Below are 20294 nucleotides of genomic sequence, written 5' to 3'. Positions count from 1 at the left end.
AAAGAATATCATAATCTGTGTAGTTAAAATCAACTATTAATTTCTGTGTTGCTTCTATATAAAAGATATACTTCTGCCATATCTTTTCAAACATTACTTCTTAGCTTTAGAATCCACTTTTAACCACTGAATCAGCTGCAGATGCGGTTCAACAGGTAAACTATTATAGCACTGAGTTTTCACATATAAGCTGTTCTTTTCTTTTCCTTAGATACTCCCTTACCTGGTCCATCCCAGTCTTCTGTCTCAAGTGTAAGCGGTCCTGGTTTATCCGAACGTGCATCCCCATCAGAATCTGCTGCTTCTTGGCTGCCCTCTTCATCACCTATCAATTTGCCAAAGAAATGTATACCATTAATATGGACTTCTTTTATTTCAAGAGACTCTAAAATAGAAACCAATTGGTTTCAATTTTCTTACTAGATGCACAGTAAATGATTCGTTTGTTAGTTTGTTTAAATGATTCCTGAAATTCAGAAAACCCTTTTTATCCAGCTCTGGCAGAGTTTCCCTACCTGATTTTGAAATCTGATTTCACTTCTGCAAAGTAACATTACTCTAATGAGACTGTACATTTCTTGACCATAGAACTACCATCCATTGAAATGTTTTAATAAATAAATCAGTAAATGTTCAGGTTTGTTGGGAAATACAGACAGCTCAGAAAGCACAATGCAGTCAGAGTGAACCCTGACACCTATATTTCCAGGAATCAAATATGTCTACCATTGAAGTTAAAAATTTCGGATAAATACAGGAAAAGAATCCATCCAGGCTTATCACATCTTGCCTCGTTATTGAATATTTATTTTCTTGAAAAGCAAAGGACAAAGAAATTTGCTCAGTGGACAGGTAACAAACCTTACAGACTGCAAGATTTGTTTATTAATAAGACAAAGATAAAAACCCTTTGAGTTTCTTTTAGGAATGATTTGAACCACCAGAATGGTTTCAGTATCTTCAGACAACCAGTATGGCTTTAAAGCAGTATTTTTCAAACTTGAAACTTTTAAGATATGTGAGTAAGATATATGGGCACTGACAGGGAATTCTGGGAGTTGAAGTCCATATATCTTAAAGGTGCCAAGTTTGAAAAACACAATTTTAAAGGAACTGCTAAAACAAGGAGGGAAACACAGAGATTTGACTGAATTTAAAAATCTTATACGAAGGATTTACTGAGTTTTATTTACAAATTTGTTAGTGAAATACAACTTGGAAACTGAAAAATCTAAAGGTTGTTTAATCAAATGGACGCAGAACTTAGATACAATAACTGATACACAACAATGGAAATGGAAGAATATTCAATTCACGCTAAATACTATGCTTAGAAAAAACCTGAGAAGCTTGCTTTTGTGTGTGTGTGTGTGGATGTGTCTAAGTCCCTGTAGTTTTCTTGGCAAGATTTTCAAGAGGTGATTTGCCATTGCCTTCTTCCTAAGACTGAGAGAATATGGCTTTAAAAAGGTTAATGAGCTAGCTCCATGCCTAACAATCACTAAAATGGACAGTTAATTTTCTAAACATTAGAAGAGTTTTGTTAAGTTTCCATATTTGATAGCAATGTTGCACAATAAAAAGCAACAATTTCCCCAAATGATTTAGAACTGAATGAAATAAATTTTAAAAGCTGAATTTCCTTTCTAACCTGCTATTTTTCAATTAAATATTCCTAAATCTCACATTCCTTCAAAGCATATTGTATTAGCTCTGTATAGGGTAATGGTTGCAAGAAGTACTCCTCTTGGGAAAATATGCTTACAAGTAGTCCATGACTTATGACCATTCATTTAGCAACCATCTGAAGTTACAATAGCACTGATCAAAATAATTTACAATAATTTTGCATTTATGACAGCTGTAGTATCCTGAGGTTGCATGATCACCATTTGCGATCTTCCCAGCCAACTCGAACAAAGTCAGTGGGGAGAGGGCAGGAGAAGGTTGCAAATCACAGCCACTTAACAACTGTGGTGATTTTATTAAGGACAATGCCAAAAAAGGCCATCAGGTGTGGCCATGGGATGCTTCCCTTAATAACTGCATTGCTTAATGATGGAATTTTCCAGAACCAATTGTAGTTGTAAGTCAAGGACTGCACGTAATTCCTTCTACAGAAGAATGGCTACTAAGCTCCAGAAGAATGCCTCAATGTCTTACTTAATCTTGTATCTTAAAATTGATCTGACACAAAATCTAATGTGATTTGGAAACAATTCTAGATTACCATTGTAAATATACAGTAGGTTCTACCATATTTGAAATTTGGGTGTCTCTTAACATAAAATTTCCACGGCTCAGACAAAAGTTACATAATTCTGAATCTTGCTTTATACTATGCTGACTACTGATTTTTATATTTATATATTATTTGGATTTTAAAGATTGGTATTTTTAAGAATGATTTAATACACTTAGATATTTAAAGTAGTTAATGAAATACAGAACTGAAAAATGTAACCGAAATCTACAATGCTTAAAAAATCCTTGTTTACGTACTTTATTTTTTTTCATTTTTATATGTATTCTTTCTTTTCCTTTTTCCTTTTTCTTTTTTAAATCAATGGGTTAAAAATACAATACAAAAAAAGAACCGAAGTTCCAGTATTTCCCACATTGCATTATTCAATTTATGTATCTCAGATGCTTTATACTTTGTGTATGAGTGTGTGTGCATGTGTGCGTTCATTCTTATGCAACAGAACTACTGAGAGGTGTTTTTTTTCTTGACTGAGTATCACAGCAGCTGTTGGTTCCCCTATAATGTGCTTTCCAATCACCTATATCTACAAAGTATTTTTTTAACAATGAACAGTTCAGAACTGACAGGTCTAGTTTCTTGTTCACAACTGCTTATCACAGCATAGATATCATATATGTTTTCCAGGTGCTTTCTATAGTTAGGATACCTTCACAGAAGCTGCTTGTGAAAGATAAGGTCATAAAAGAGATGAAAAATGTAAGAGCAACATACACTCATGGTTTTATCATCAGACAAGATAGCTTTCAGTAAGGACTTCCCGGTACAAATGGAAAGCTGCCTAAAAGACAGAGGGGGAAATGTAGAAAATTTGGACAAAGTTCAGGTGTGCTTTTTATTGAAAGCACACATATAAAACTAAAGTGCCAGCAGTACCAAACCCAAAACCTGAATTAAAACTTTGCTTCCAAAATTCATACAGAATTACTGAAGATTCATTTTGTTATTTTATTGTAAGTTTAATATTGTATGTTTTCCACCCAGAGTTTCATGTGATAGATGAGTGACCTTATAAATCTGATTGGTTAGTCCATCAATAAATCCATCAATAAATTGTGAGTCAACCTAAAGTAAAGCTTTCTCTATATGTCAATTATTTGCCTGCCTGCTTAGCTGAGGACCCTAATATGTTAACTTTCAAAAAGTTGTAAAACATACTTTTCATCAAGCTCCTAATACTTTGACTGTCATTGTCTTCCAGATATTAATGCTTTATTCCAAACTGCTGACCTTAAATGATACTACATTCCATAAATAGAACATTACATTTTGGAGTCCAGAGACAGGCCTTGTTTCTGCTGCTGGTTGCATGTCTAATATTTGTATAAACTGCACAAAATTACAAGGAGTTTCAAAAATATAAAAACAGACAGAACATTCCTGCAGAGTTGCCAAGCCTTGCCGTTCATTTTTACATCAGTCAGTCAAAATATAAGCAAAATATAATGGCAAACATGTAAGAAACACTATAGGAAACAGCTATAGGTAAACAATTTTTGTTCCTTTTGCTACCATCTCTACCTAGAGTAGGCAAAAAAGTTTTTTAAAAGTAGAAAAAGTTCACAAAAACAAAAGTGTGATTAAAAAAATTCCACACTTCATTCTTTACATAGTTGCTTTACTTGTTTGAACTGAATCTCTGCATTTCATGCTGCAGTTTTATCCCAGATGTATACTGCTAAGCTTGTAAGCCGCCCTGAGTCTTCGGAGAAGGGCGGGATATAAATGGAATTAAAATAAAATAAAAAAATAAAATACTGTATAGAACAATGTAAGACTCCAAATAAGATACCTTGCTTCAATAGAGATGAAATGCTACTGGAGAACTGTTCACATACAATCATAATTACACCAGGAGAAAATTAATGTCAACAAAATGTTCTAACTTTAAGGCAGGACTGACACAGGTTGCACATCCTTGCTCTATGTCTCAAAATTATCAGAGGTACAGGAAAATAAGCACAATTTACAAAGCTCTCTCATGTTATTAAAGTTCAGCAACATTATGCCAGGAAAAAGCTGACATTATTTAAACCCTACAACCCTTATTTAATGGACAACCATATTTTTTCCCTACAAAGTCATGCAATAAAGCATTCAGTTATCAACGAGCTCTGCATCAAATTACGGCATGCTAAGAGAACTATACAAATCCCAGATACATTTCCTGGGCCCCAATATTTCCCTGCTTCTCAGCTTGAGAATTTTGAGCATTCAACTTTAATCTGCTGGATTTCTCCAACACATCTGGAGGTGACCAGCTTGATAAAGGTTCAATTAATGTATATTACAGTATTTCCAGATACTTAGGGCCCAATATTATTCCTGCCTCCCACTTTAAGAAGTCTGAGCATGCGACTTTAGTCTGCTGAACTTCTCCAACACATTTTCATGCAATTTTAGGCTACTGGACTTCTGGATTTCATCTTGAGGTAAAAAAATTGAATCAACATGTATTAGCTGAATGTGGCATTTTAAAATTTAATGTTTTTTTTTTTCAGTCTGTTAGTTCTGCCTGCATCACGCATAAATTCAGTAAGTTAAAAATATGAAAATCTGCATTTAAATCAATATTTAAATGTGTTCTTTAAGCCAGTTTCTTCTCAATCTTTGCATTTATACACATACTGTCTTTCAAAATCATATTCAATATTATATGATGTATACTTTTTGAGACCAAAACTGTACTGAATATATAGAAGAATAAAACTGCATGATATTATATTCTATCTTTTTAAAATTTCTCATTTATATGTTTCTTTTCTGAAACCCAACTTTATCTCAACAGTTATGGTCAAAAGGAATGAAGGGGGAGATAATAACAGGTTTTCTGCAGCAATAATTTAGGTCTATTTTACCCCATGTTTTCGTGCTTTTTTCCTCTTGACTGCTGCCTATCACTTAGTAATAGGTGCTTATTACTTACAAAGTGACATTTTAAAAAATGCTTGTGACAGGTACTATGTTGCTTTTTATGTGAAATGCAGTTTTCCAATTACAAAACAGAAAAAGAAAAACCAATCATATCCCATGGGATAGTGATCAAAATGGAGATTATAATATAAATGCTTCAAAATATTATGCCAAAATTTGGGAATAATGTATATGAACATTAACATTAATATAGAATTATTTTATAATTTCCATAGCAAAAAAACCCAATTGAGTTATGTTAATTGGAAGTTTTACATCTACCATAAGTACCAGAATATAACATCCTTTGCATGTATTTATAATGTATATTCCAGAAAAGAAATATAACAATTGAATCCTTAAACTAAGCATTCAGAGTTATCTTTCTAACACTGTGAATGACCTCTGTACAGGTTACAAAAGTAAGTTTAAGTTTCTGTTGGATCTGCTAATTTCCATGTTAATTCTGTGGACCATCTCACATACAATGGAATACATCACAGATGAATTATAATAAGACATATGGTGATATTTTCAATAACCAGCCTGTCTTCTTTACCCTCTTTCATGGTTACCAATATTAATCAAAAATGCTGAAGAATTATCCAGTTAAATCAGAATCAATTATGTGATGGTGGTAGATAATGCTGGACTTGAGCACTGCCCACATTAACTGTCAATAGGTTCTCCAACCAGGCAACTCGCCAGATTTCCATCAAACACAAAATATGGGAACTGAGCTTGAGATCTTGAATGTGCAAATAGGTATCGTACAGCTGAACTATCTGGGTCTTCATTAATAAGGATCCAGGTAAGACTATGGCTTTTGACAAAGTTGTTGCCCTACTGAAGCAAACTCCCATTCTACAGCTGCAGGAAATCTTCTGTTATTGACATTCCTGAAATATTCATACACAACATACATACCAAAAGGTTTTTCTTCTGGAAACACTAAGCTGACCAATTTCTTTAGAGGACAATTATTTACAGACAAGAAGGTTATCAAGCACTGCATATTTCTGTATGCCTCCTTAGTATGATCTCTGTATATATTCTATATGAATAGTGTTTTTGTAATGTCTGCTTGAACTAAAGTCAAGGAAGTGTTTTAATGATATGGCATATTATCACTGTATTTTAGATGACATCATGACAATTGAAAGAGAAAGCTAACAAGTTGCTTGGAATCCACCAAGGTCATTACTGTATCTCTGACAGAAGTGGACTGACCAATACAACGTCTTTCTGAAGAAGTCCAGAATACAGAAGATCCTAAAAATTCACCAGGAATTGGACATGTGCTATTGTGTGATATAGGTAGCACTGAAAAGGAGATCTGAAAGAACATTTTAAAGGATATTTAATTTCCTGAGTATGCAATTTACATAAAATTGAGTATTTGGAAACAAATAACTATAGGGTTTATTAGGGCACAGGGTCAAATATTCAGTGTCAAACTATAGGGTCAAATATTCTCCATATTTTTACTGAACATTAACACCAGTATGCCATAACTGGAAACTAAATACATTCCAGAACAAATATTTATTTATTTATTTATTTTACAAGAAATTTCCCTCAAAGTTAAGTTCAATTGACCTACAAAAGGAATACTTTTTGACCTCAAATGTGGTAATCAAAAAGGTCAGTGTGTGTGCTTATATTTTAATTTTAGCTATCCCTGTTTGCTTCCAGGAAAGGTAAAACCAGAAGCAGATTTTTATAGATTTAAAATGTTCGTTTAAAACAGATTGCAGTATCTGATCTTAAAGAAAACAAGTCATATTCCAGAAGAACCATAATTGCAGAACAATAATCCTTCTGATTATTTTTTTTTACTTTTGTAGCAACTACTCATTCTGAAAAAGCAACCTCAAGCTTTAGAAAAAGAACAGCAGAGGAATACACATACATACACACAGGGTGCATATACTTGAGTAAATAATTAGAAAATTCTTCGATGAAAGAGAAATCTAAGAGAAAATTCCTTCACTTTTGTATATAAAATAAGACATCTGATAGTGATGATTTTTAAAACCATTTTCACAAATTATAAACAGTAACTTTGTTATTTTATCCCATTATTTTAAGAGATGTCTCTCATCATACATTATACACTATCTTTGTTTACCAAAAATTACTGTGTCCTTCATTTTCTTTAAAATACCTACATAAAGGCTCCGGGATGAATTAATTTTTTTTAAAAAAAGACTGTGTTAGCTTGAGAAAACATGAAGTATTTTCAGAGAATGATAACGTCAGTCCTAAGGGGGTTGTGGGGCTTGATGCCAAGCCAAGCTAGGGGCTGTTCAATCACCTCTATCACGGCTCTATCAGTGTCTACACTCCAGTCAAATCTAGAGAAAACAAGGAGTCAAAGATGCAGGTCAATAAGCTTATAGACGATTTGCACAAACAGTTCCTCCAGCAAGGAAAAAACAAAGTCATATTGGCTTTTTGGGAGTTTCTTTTTTTCCCTTCCCTTTAGAACTCTTTGGACTAAGCACGCCCTGGAAAATTCATCACTAAATCCAAGACATGCAAAGCATGGGACTTCTTAATCCTGTTAAGAAAAAAGAGCAATTTCTACTTTCCTAGTAGAACTGCCTTGTCTTGATTCTGCTTTTAGCTGCTTAGCATTAGAAAAATACAAAAGATATTGTTGAGGAGGTAGAAAATCATTACTGATTCAAAGCATCTTTTTTTTAAAAAAAATAACTTGACCTTTCTGATTATCTTTAATATACACACACCAAAAGAAGAAAAAAGACAGCAAATAAGGTGTTTGTTAGAACAAAATACAAAAGCTGCAGAAATATTTACACATGGTCACCTGAAGTCAGAAAGTGGGAGAGATAATAGGAACTTTTCCAGTTTGTCAAGGATTTCATTAGCATTAAAATGGTGCACCAAAAAGGTCCCTACAAATGCGGCAGGAAAAAAAGCTAAATTGAATAACAATGGGGTCAGTGTAAATGAATGCTGACATCCTTAGTTAAAACACTCAAATTCTGAAGCCTAACTCCTAGAATCAGCACCAACTCTATCTTTCTGACTTCAAGTTGTTATTCATATCCAGACCCTTACCATATAGACACCCTGAATTTTTAAAACATCCAACACCAAACTTGGCTGGAAGAGTCAACATACAAATATCACCTGGCACCAAATATTCCTATGAGCCTTTGAAACAGCTGTGTACATGTATGTATGTATGTGTATTCCCAAAAGTATCAAGTATCTTTAATAGCACCTCCTGACAGCACCAAGAAGTTAAGAGAGAAACTACAGAGAATAGTGTTTCCTATTTTCAGCTCCTTCAAGCATGCTTAAAAAATACCATGATTAAAAGTGGCTAAGAGATCCAAGAGTATCAATAGAAATGTGTTTGTTTGTTTGTTTATTTATTTGTTCAATTTGTATGCCTGCCCATCTTAATCAATGACTGTTTCCTTGTTTTTATCCTGGTGCAGATAGTCCATTAGGGCAACCAAGGCTGTCTCCATGCTGAAATTGATGATCCATTTATTGTAAGAGTTCCTGGACCTGCACCTGGATACTCGTCTATAGTCATCCAAAGGCCATTCTTTAAACTTGTGACCTCTTATGTGAGAAGGAATGTGCCTGTGGCAAAAAAAAAAGTTAATTATCTCAGGAAAATTTTGAAAGAAGTGCTTGCTTTGGGGACTTTTTTAAGCCAAACCAAAAAGTAATCTAAGAGGCTGGTAGTGGCACAAAGCAAATTAAGAATCTTACCAATTTCTTTAAGAAACAAATAATGAAAACTGTTCAGGCTGATGTTATTACATGAACTGCTAAACACCCTAGATATAATGCTACACAAAGTAGCAGTAAATCTAGTACCAATTTATGCAGTTTTATATACTGAGAACTTTGCAAATGGCTAACAGTAGAGCTTGGATGATAGTGAGGCACCATGACCCTTGGGGCCAATTGAACATTGAGTTCCTCTTGGATTTTTTTTTGCATGTATATTTTACATTTGTCTTCAGACTGCCAATATTTGCTATGGTTATTTTGTTTTTTGCATTTTTTAAATTGTAAGCCACAAAGTTATTGGGAATTGGATGGTCTATAAATTTGTGTTAAAAAATAAACTGACTACATCATTTATACAAACATATGTATATGCGTATGCATATACAATGTGCTTTACTGATAATAGAAAGATTATATCAATAATGTTGACCATGTCACACTGTGGCATGTACTCAGAAAAATGGGAATTCCTTGTATATGAAGTCCGGAATTAGTAGGGACAATACTAAAGTACTAAAGTCACCCCAAACAGTGACATAGCAATAAATACATTTTAAAAATATCAGAAAACAGACTATCTTAATATTGGCAAAAGTGTAAAACAAGGCTGTATATGTTCCTCTTTTTTATTCAACCAATATGCTGAATATATGTTAAAGGAAGCTGTTTTGGAAAATGATCAGCATAGTTTTAAAACTGGAGAAAGATGCATCAATAATCTGAGCTATGCTGGTGACATTACCCTGATAGTTAAAACTGAAAAGGATCTACAAGTTCTGTAATAAAAGGAGAAAAGTGGAAAAAGGGATTAAGATTAAATATTAAGATTAACATGTAGAATAACCAGGAGAAAGACATTAAATTTATAGAGATCTTCTCCATTCTAGGTTCAGCCATCAATATTAAAGGAATAAACATGCTCTAGATTAGCACTTGGTATAGGCATGAAAGCCATGGAAAAGATGCTGTGATATCAGTTGTTGTGATATCTCTATCACAAAGATCAGAATCATGTAAACCATGGCATTCCCTGTGACACACCATGGGAGTGAAATTGAACTTTGAGGAAAGAGAATAGAGACAATATTGACTCCTGTGAACTTGGTTTTGCAGTAGACTGCTGAAAATATGGATAGCCAAGAAATGAAACCATTGGATCATCTAAAAATCAGCCGAGTGGTCTTGCTCAAGACAAAAAGGACAAGGCTCAAATGATTCTACTTTGGACACATTATATGCAGCTTTCTGGAAAAGGCTCTAATGCTGAGAAAAGTGGGGGGAAAAGAGAAGAAAAGAATGCTGGAGGATCTGAAAGACCAGTGTAGAGAAATTTTATCTATGTGTTTGTTAGGAACTGAAAATAATTTGATGACATATAATCAACAAATCAATCAATCTAGCATCAAACAAGAGTAGCATTATAGCCTGTGGTTTCTCAAGCTGACCTCACAGATTACCTCAGTAGGCAGAAAAGTTGGTGTACTATAGTCAATAAAACAGTAAGACACAATTGGCTATGAAAAAGGTTACTAAGAAGTTGCCATTATTTCACATATTGCTCTCCCAGAAAGAGATATGTCCTATAATGTCCAAGGAATCATTTTATAAGACAGTCCCAAAGAAAACAAATCAATTTACATGATGCCTAAACCAAGAACTGCATAATACTGATTACCTTTATTACAAAAGTATTCCACATCTTCACAGTTCAGATTTCCAGACTCAAATTCTGCAGAAAAGTTTCCCTCCAGGGGAAAGTCTTCTTTGGAGATAATGTCATTTTCCTCAGATAGGCACTCTTCCTCTTCATCCTCAACAGAATCTTCAAGGGGGCCTTTAAAAAAACAAGAACATTGTACCAATATAGCAGCAAAAGCCACATCTAAAAGATTTTATTTGGGACTCTGTATGTATAAACAGGTGATCAACCAGAAAACAAAAACAAAAGTTAGAGATACTTTCCTTAAACGTGTCCTTGAGTGAAATTCAGCCACTGACCCTTTCTATTCATGAATTTACTTCCCTGTATTACCTTGCCATTGTCTTATTCAGAGATATTATTGTTGTTGTTGTTATTTTCTAGTATAGCTTTCACCTATAGCAGTTCCAGGTGATTCCAATCCAAGTACTGACTCTGTTTAGTTACAAGATTAATTGAGATTAACAAAATCCTATAGCTGCTGGATCGTTTTTAAGAGGAAGATACAAGCACTGAAGCTAAAAACAAATTCTGAATTCATATTCAGCAAATTTGTCTGAAATAATTTAAAGCTTCAAGATGTGAGATCTGAACAGCAACAGAACAGATATACAAAATCCATATAAAATGATGACTAAACTTCATGTAATCTACTCCCAGAGGCAAACTTATTCCCTGTAGGAAACTCAAAGAAATTAAATAATTGAACTGCTAGAAAATGTACAAATGTGTTACTAATGGCATATTTGTTGGAAGTCACTAGGGACAGAGAAAGAATTCTTATATTACTAGAAATTTCATGGCAGTTTTAAGTATGTTGTTGCACCAAAGCAGACCAATTAGAGTAACAACATTACTCTGAGTGCCATTACCTGTGCTTGGGCCCAAGGAACAATTCTATGGTCCAACAAGTAGTGTCCTACAAGTAGATCTTATACATTATATCTGTTCCCAGAAATGCATTTTTCCCTTTCTACTTATTCTGAGAGTTTAACAATCTACAATCTTGGAAAGTCCTAAAAAGAAATGATCAGGAAAGACTGAAAATCAGCTAGATCCCATTAATGATACAATATAAAACGGTTTGACAGCTGATCTAAATTTATTCATCTACATGCAACAAGAAGGGATACTATTTATTTATTTAATGAGAAAATTTATTTGCCACCTATCTCATATCCAACAACTCTAAATACATTAAAACAAACAAACTTGACAGCTAAGTCTATTGTCAGGGTTGGACAGTTTTGGTGGGGTGATAAAAACAATGATGTTTTATACGAGTCATTTAAATAAGCAAAATATTAAAGTTAGAAGACAGGTTCTGTTGTTCAAGAAATTATTTACCTACTGTAACTCTGGATATAGTCATTATTAGGAACATAAGGTGGAGAGATTATAGAGATTATAGTCCAAATATTTTTTGTAATTTGATCCTGTTTGCCCCCCTTCCTGATTAATATAAATTCCAGTATTTTAAAATTAATGAAGAGAACATGTAAAAAAAGAATAATTTCATTTACGTCAACTCAGTCCCTACATGTCCATGTAATTTCCTCAGCAACAGATATGGAAGTATTGTAGTCTGCCATAGCTGCTGTTAAGTCTAACCAAAGTTACAATCTACTTTTTTAGAATTATCTGGATGTCATTCATCTGCTCCTTCATGGATTACTGCCTTGTCGTGGCGAAGGGGCTTGCGTAATTCAATGAAGCTATGAGCTATGCCGTGCAGGGCCACCCAAGACGGAAAGGTCATAGGAGAGAGTTCTGACAAAACGTGATCCACTGGAGAAGGAAATGGCAACCCACTCCAGTATCTTTGCCATGAAAACCCTATGGACAGTACCAAAAGGAAAAACGATATGACGCTGGAAGATGAGTCCCTCAGGTCGGAAGGCGTCCAATATGCTACTGGGGAAGAGCAGAGGGCTAGTACTAGTAGCGCCAGAAAGTATGAAGCGACTGGGCCAAAGCCGAAAGGACGCTCAGCTGTGGATGTGTCTGGTGATGAAAGGAAAGTCCGATGCTGTAAAGATTTTTTTCTCCATAGGAACCTGGAATGTAAGATCCATGAAACAAGGCAAGCTGGACGTGGTCAAACAAGAAATGACAAGACTGAACATCGACATCTTAGGAATCAGCGAACTAAAATGGACAGGAATGGGTGAATTTAATTCAGATGACAATCAGGTATACTACTGCGGGCAAGAATCCCTCAGAAAAAATGGAGTAGCCTTCATAGTCAATAAAAGAGTAGGAAAAGCAATACTGGGATACAATCCTCAAAATGACAGAATGATCTCAGTTCGAATCCAAGGCAAACCATTCAATATCACAGTAGTCCAAGTCTATGCCCCAACCACCGGTGCTGAAGAGGATGAAATTCACCGGTTCTATGAAGCCCTACAGCACCTTATAGAACTAACACCAAAAAATGATGTCCTTATCATCATGGGGGATTGGAACGCTAAAGTAGGAAGCTAAAAGATAACCGGAATAACAGGCAAGTTTGGCCTTGGAGTACAAAATGAAGCAGGGCACAGGCTGATAGAATTTTGTCAAGAAAATACGATGGTCATAGCAAACACTCTTTTTCAACAACACAAGAGACGGCTCTACACATGGACATCACCAGACGGTCAACACAGAAATCAGACAGACTATATGCTCTGCAGCCAAAGATGGAGAAGCTCTATACAGTCAGTAAAAACAAGACCAGGAGCTGACTGTGGCTCAGACCATGAGCTTCTCGTTGCAAAGTTTAGGCTTAAACTGAAGAAAGTAGGAAAAAGCACTAGGCCACTCAGGTATGAATTAAATCATATCCCTGTTGAATATACAGTAGAGGTGACAAATAGATTTAAGGAATTAGATCTGATAGAGTGCCTAAAGAACTATGGACAGAGGTTCGCAACACTGTACAACAGGTAGCAACCAAAACCATCCCAAAGAAAAAGAAATGCAAGAAAGCAAAATGGCTGTCTGAGGAAGCTTTGCAAATAGCTTAGGAAAGGAGGGAAGCGAAAGGCAAGGGAGAAAAAAAAGATATGCCCAATTGAATGCAGAATTCCAAAGAATAGCTAGAAGAGATAAGAATGCCTTCTTAAATGAACAGTGCAAACAAATAGAAGAAAACAATAGAATACGGAGGACCAGAGATTTTTTCAAGAAAATTGGAGAGATGAAGGGAATGTTTCATGCAAGAATGGCCATGATAAAGGACCAAAATGGCAGGGACCTCACAGAGGCAGAAGAGATTAAGAAGAGGTGGCAAAATTACACAGAACTATACAAGAATGAGCTTAATGTCCCTGATAATCACAGTGAGGTGGTCCCTGACCTCAAGCCAGACATCCTAGAATGTGAAGTGAAGTGGGCCTTAGAAAAGCTGTACGACAACAAAGCTAGTGGAGGTGACAGTATTTTTTTATCCCATTTATATCCCGCCCTTCTCCGAAGACTCAGGGTGGCTTACAATCTAAGAAGCACAAATCAATGTGCTTAGCACAATAGTATTCCAGCTGAGCTATTCAAAATCTTAAAAGACGATGCAGTAAAAGTGCTACACTCAATTTGCCAGCAAATTTGGAAAACTCAACAGTGGCCACAGGATTGGAAAAGATCAGTTTACATTCCAATTCCAAAGAAAGGCAGTGCCAAAGAATGTTCAAACTACCGCACCATTGCACTCATTTCTCATGCTAGTAAAGTTATGCTTAAAATCCTACAAGCTAGACTCCAGCAGTATGTGGACCGAGAACTACCAGAAGCACAGGAAGGATTTCAAAGAGGCAGAGGAACTAGAGATCAAATTGCCAACATACGTTGGATCATGGAGAAAGCTAGGGAGTTCCAGAAAAACATCTACTTCTGCTTCATTGACTATGCTAAAGCCTTTGATTGTGTGGATCATAACAAACTGTGGCAAGTTCTTAAAGAGATGGGCATACCAGACCATCTTATTTGTCTCTTGAGAAACCTATATGTGGGCCAAGAAGCAACAGTGAGAACTGGACACGGAACCACTGATTGGTTCAAAATTGGGAAAGGAGTCCGGCAAGGCTGTATACTGTCACCCTGCCTATTTAACCTATATGCAGAGCACATCATGAGAAAGGCAGGGTTAGAGGAATCAAAAGTTGGAATTAAGATTGCCAGAAGAAATATCAACAACCTAAGATATGCAGATGATACCACTCTAATGGCCGAAAGTGAAGAAGAACTAAAGAGCCTCTTGTTGCAGGTGAAGAAGGAGAGTGCAAAACTTGGGTTGAAACTTAACATTAAGAAAACCAAGATCATGGCATCCGGCCCTCTCAATTCCTGGCAAATAGATGGGGAAGAAATGGAGGTAGTGACAGACTTTATTTTCCTGGGCTCCAAGATCACTGCAGGCGGGGACCGCAGCCAAGAAATTAAAAGACGCTTGCTCCTGGGGAGGAAAGCCATGGCAAATCTAGACAGCACACTAAAAAGCAGAGACATCACCCTGTCAACAAAAGTGTGTATAGTCAAGGCTATGGTCTTCCCAGTTGCAATGTATGGCAGTGAAAGCTGGACCATAAAAAAGGCTGAGCGCCAAAGAATTGAGGCCTTTGAACTATGGTGCTGGAGAAGACTCCTGCGAGTCCCTTGGACTGCAAGGCGATCAAACCGGTCAGTCCTAGAGGAGATCAACCCTAACTGCTCTTTAGAAGGCCAGATCCTAAGGCTAAAACTCAAATAGTTTGGCCACCTAATGAGAAGGAAGAACTCACTGGAGAAGAGCCTAATGCTGGAAAGATTGAGGGCAATAGAAGAAGGGGACGACAGAGAATGAGGTGGCTGGATGGAGTCACTGAAGCAGTAGGCGTGAGCTTAAATGGATTCCAGAAGATGGTAGAGGACAGGAAGGCCTGGAGGAACGTTGTCCATAGGGTCGTGATCAATCGTACACGACTTCGCAGCTAACAACAACAAACATTCATCTAGGTACTAATAATGCCTTACTGTTCAGAGGCAAAACAGAATATTTATATAAGTTATGTTAAGCTATATTTTGAAATTAGTATGTTAATATCATTAAAATTATGTTTACTAAAATTTCATTAAAAGTACTTTCATTAAATAGCATTATAATCTAAATAATATTATATACAATTATATATTAAAGTATTTATAAAATTATTATTTACCAATAAATAATAAAAATTATTTTATGAAAAATATAAACTTAGATTTGTGTTATCTAACTTCAAGCAGTAAAGCTATGACTCATATTACATCTCAAATAATGTCCACTCAGTAAATACATTAAGGAATTAGCACAGCTAGTTAACTGTTTATTATTAACTGTTTGTTACATTTGAGCTATGCTAGACTAGTAGTATATTCTAAGTTTTTAATCAGGCTGCTATAGGTAAGATATCCAAATTAAAAATAAATAGATAGGCAGATAACCAGTTTTTAAAAACACTGAATCACAGTTGCAAAGCTTTGTTGAATGTCTTTATTGTTCACAACAGCTCATGTATTTATATTACTTATTTAAAAATATATTATTTTTATTTTATCTCTACAGGAATATCAAGAAAGTATACAACAGATCAAATTAATAAAATATAAAACTATAGATGTTATAAGAGCCAATAATAACACTATTTTAAAGGACACATTATAAATGGATCTTAACTCTTTTTCCCACAACCAAAAGAAGGGACCTGGAGACAAACACAACATTAGAAGTATTACTTTCCATGATTTCAAAGTAACAGAATGACCAACAAACAAAACTTCCACAAGCACTTATGTCCACAATTTCCACTTGATAAGGCTGGTTTATGATGAAATGGAATATTGTCTACATATTCAGATTCACAGTTTCTCTTCTCAGACTTCCAAGAAAGCCCAGAAAACAGATAAAGCTAATTTAGGAACCTTTTTTTTAAAAAAAAAGTTGTTTTAAAAGCTCACACAGAAAAAATCTGGCTTCTCTACAGAGACTTGCATTAACATTCCAATGTGAGGTTTTGCGGGAACATATCCCTAACATAAATTGAAGGAAATCTGTATATATTTTTAATCTAAGACACAGGTCCGCAACCCGCGGCTCCGGAGCTGCATGCGACTCTTTCAGCCGTCTCCTGCGGCTCCCAGTCCTCTGCCATGTGCAGTCCCCACCAAAAAAAGTGGGACTAAAAAAGTTCAACCAATCAATTCAAATATGCAGGGTAGGTGCATATCTCGCCTTGGCTCCACTCTTCAGTCAAAACCTGTTCTGCACATGCGCGCATTTACGCGCATGTGCACACATTTTTTGCGGCTCCCAGTTTTTCCTTTTGTGAGAGAACCGGTTCCGAGTGGCTCTTTCACTGTTTCAGGTTGCTGACCCCTGCACTAGACCAAAGAGAACTTAGTCCCCTCTTTTTAACATTTATCTAGATTAACTGTGTATGCCACCATTCTTACATCACATGACAGAACCTTGTAAGTAGCTTACCAAAATTTAAAGCAGTATCAGTTACAGGAGCTACAATACAGTAAATAGAAAATGAATCTGCATAAAAATTATAATACTATATTTAAAAAATAAATTATTAAATTACGAACTTAAGAGAACATTATACTTTCAATATAACAATTTGAATATTTTTGATAATTTCAGTTGGCCCACCCCTCTCTTTGGAGAATTTTTGACAGTTTTTAATTACCAGTATCCCTAAAAATATATACCACCAGAACAGTATTTGTAATTTCAACAGATGAATTAAAAAATTAATTTAAATAAAAAACATTAAAAAATTAGTCTCTAAATTGAGTTTTGATAAATTGAATTTTCAAATCTACCAATAGCATCAAGTTCCCTTTGTCCAGTGCGCTCGCAGAGGGAGGGTCTTCTCAGGGTGCCGCCGGTAAAAGATTGCCGGTGGATAACACCCAGGGAGAGGACCTTTTCTGTGGGTGCGCCTGCCCTCTGGAACCAGCTGCCCGTGGAGCTCAGGACTGCCCCTGACCTACGCTCATTCCGCCGGGACCTGAAGACTTGGCTCTTTGAGCTCTCTGACCCAGGCTGAGAATTTTAACTGGGGTTTTATTTTCAGGGATAATTTAATCTTTTAATTCTGTTTTAACTTTGTATTTTATATTGATGTGATTTTAAAATGCCCTGTAAACCGCCCTGAGTCCTTCGGGAAAGGGCGGTATATAAATCTAATAAAATCTAAATCTAAAATCTAAATATACTCTATTATATTACCTAAACTGTCCTACAAAAATACAAACTTGATCTATTATGAAATATGAAACAATAAAAGCTGGAAGCTATCTGAATGAACCTATGGGTCAGTAAAACACTAATAGCTGAAACATTCTAATCTTAAGTTATTGGATCTAGACAATTTATGCTATAGAGCTACTGTATATAAATATTGATAATATAGGCCTACTTTAGTTTTCAACTAGGATTATCCTCAGATTTAATTTCTTTTTCAATCAATGATATATCATAAAAATTCTAAATGGTTGCACCTGCCCTGCAGAACAACATTCCTCTAGTTATGTGGATTTCAAACTGTCATGCTTTTCAACCTGGCTCTTCCAAAAGAATCTTGGATACATACAGTAGTTATGATCTGTTCCTTAATATTAGACTTCTGTTTTACCTACATATTGCAGTCTTTGTTGTGTTCCTCTCTGATGTGCTCTTCTTTTTCACATCAACATCATCATCATTTCTGAGTTTTATCTTTTGTTTTTCATGTTTTCCTTTAATCCTAATTGAGGCCACATACAAGTTCAATTAAATAAATACATAAAAAGTCTCATTCTGCTACTGCTTAAGTATAATTCAGACCTTTTAATGAAGACTTGAATAGAAGTTTTAGAATGGTTTCATGTTAAATGCAAGTCAAATCTATCTATCTATCTATCTATCTATCTATCTATCTATCTATCTATCTATCTATCTATCTATCTATCTCCACCCATTCATCCATCTTCCCTCTCTTCTCAAACTCTGTGTCTTGTACAAAAGCAAATAATTTCAAGTCACTTTGCAGCAGTTTGACAAGGATAAGAAGGGTATAGCACTGTTTTTGAAGACTACAGATTCACACAAACCTGATGTAATTGAGTTAATCCAGAAGACAAAAGCTATTTTTCTTTGGCCAAGGAAAATGGGAAGTATTTTAAATGAACAAGTTTCTTTCCTGCAGCTGCTCACTTTTAACATTTAGTTGCATCAGGGGATCTGTAGGAAGGAAACATTTTTATTAATTTTTTCCTTATCTGAGAGAAGAATGTTGTGCAGGAGTTTTTTTTTCATTTTATGTTCCTTGCCTGCAGGTAGAAGACTAGAGAATCATATAGTACTTTTTTTTTCTTTTGATTAATTTCGTTCCATGTGTTATGTTATTTTTATATATAATTGATTTCAGGTTTTGCTCATAGCTGTGCATCTTTTTATATATATTTGCCTACTGCCTTTCTTCAATCAGGAAAGTTGAAGGAAATTACCTGAATTTTATAAAGTTTATTAAAAAGAGCTCTATGGGTATTTAAATTGTGTTTTGAAATGCTAATACAAGGAAGATATTAGAGAATTTTAACGCAGGGTTCAATTTGACCTAAAAACTATTCAAGAAAGGGTCAAGTTTTATTCAAATAATTTCTTTACAATAAAAAAATGAACCCTTTGATTTTATAAAAGTGGATTAACATTCATCATTGTTCAATCTTTTAGCACCTTGGTGCATGACAGAATTAACTAAGCTTGGATATAAAGTTTTCAAAAGCCTTTAGATGTTTAAGTAGTTTAGAACTTTACAGTATTTTTAATAATGTTCTTCCACTTGTCTTATTTAAGAGATCTCAATGAAATTTTCATTGAGGGGAGATATCTAATCTAATCCAACCCATCTTCTCCTTAGTAGAGTTTTTTTCACTTTGAACTGTGGCTATCAGGTGATATTATCTCTTACATCATTTATACAAAATCAGATAGTATTGATGAATGGCAGTTTTTGCAGGTAATGGATATTAACTTAAATATGAATATAAAAATACAAATAAGAAGATTCCTGTTCTTTGATATCAATATTTTTACTATATGATATTACCAGATTCTATGTTCTAAGCATGACTAACATATTGAGAACTTACCTTGATTGAAAATATTTTATCTGGAAATGACACTATCACTACCTCTAGTTATTAGTAATAGTGCCATAAGCAAAAAAGTAACCTTATCCCAGTTTAAGGAATCTTGACCAAGCCTTAATGAAGATACTCCTTTATGACTAGTTTACATATTTTGACAATAAATTCTAAAGGCTGATGGTGTTTTTGTTGTAAAGTAAAATTGGATAAGGTGAAAATAAAGCATGTCCCATGTATCCATTCAATATCTTTCAAACACTGTACAAGTTATATATCCTGAACACTGCTGTTAGGATTTTTTCCCTATTCACATCTCTTATAAGAAATAAAAATAGGATGTAAGTAGAGCTTTGAAGCCTATAATAATACTCCAGTGTGTTTAGTGATTAACATACTTCTTACGATTAAGTGAACCTTGCATTAAGATCAATGCTAGATCAAAGAAAATGAACACTGATTTCTTCCGGAAATTTTGCATCTCCTGTTTAAATATTCACTACT

At 34.9% G+C, this 20294-nt stretch overlaps 1 protein-coding gene across 2 annotated transcripts in view; it reads right to left on the bottom strand.

The window, feature by feature from the left end:
- Nucleotides 1-20294, bottom strand: part of ZFPM2 (zinc finger protein, FOG family member 2) — a gene marked incomplete at both ends in the record, with an annotated part of 365245 nt that overhangs the window by 270047 nt on the left and 74904 nt on the right. The window contains 2 exons of one of the 2 annotated variants that reach the window (XM_081325400.1): nt 224-325; nt 10632-10790. In XM_081325400.1, coding sequence (XP_081181526.1) covers nt 224-325; nt 10632-10790 — 261 coding nt within the window. The remainder of the gene's footprint in view (nt 1-223; nt 326-10631; nt 10791-20294) is intronic. The other variant, XM_081325401.1, reaches the window with a different exon arrangement.

This window comes from Vipera berus (assembly GCF_964194415.1).
Source record: "Vipera berus genome assembly, chromosome: 3".
In the NCBI taxonomy this organism is placed as follows: domain Eukaryota; kingdom Metazoa; phylum Chordata; class Lepidosauria; order Squamata; family Viperidae; genus Vipera; species Vipera berus.
The sequence above is the reverse complement of the archived record's forward strand: the minus strand, read 5'-3'. Positions and strand labels throughout refer to the sequence as shown.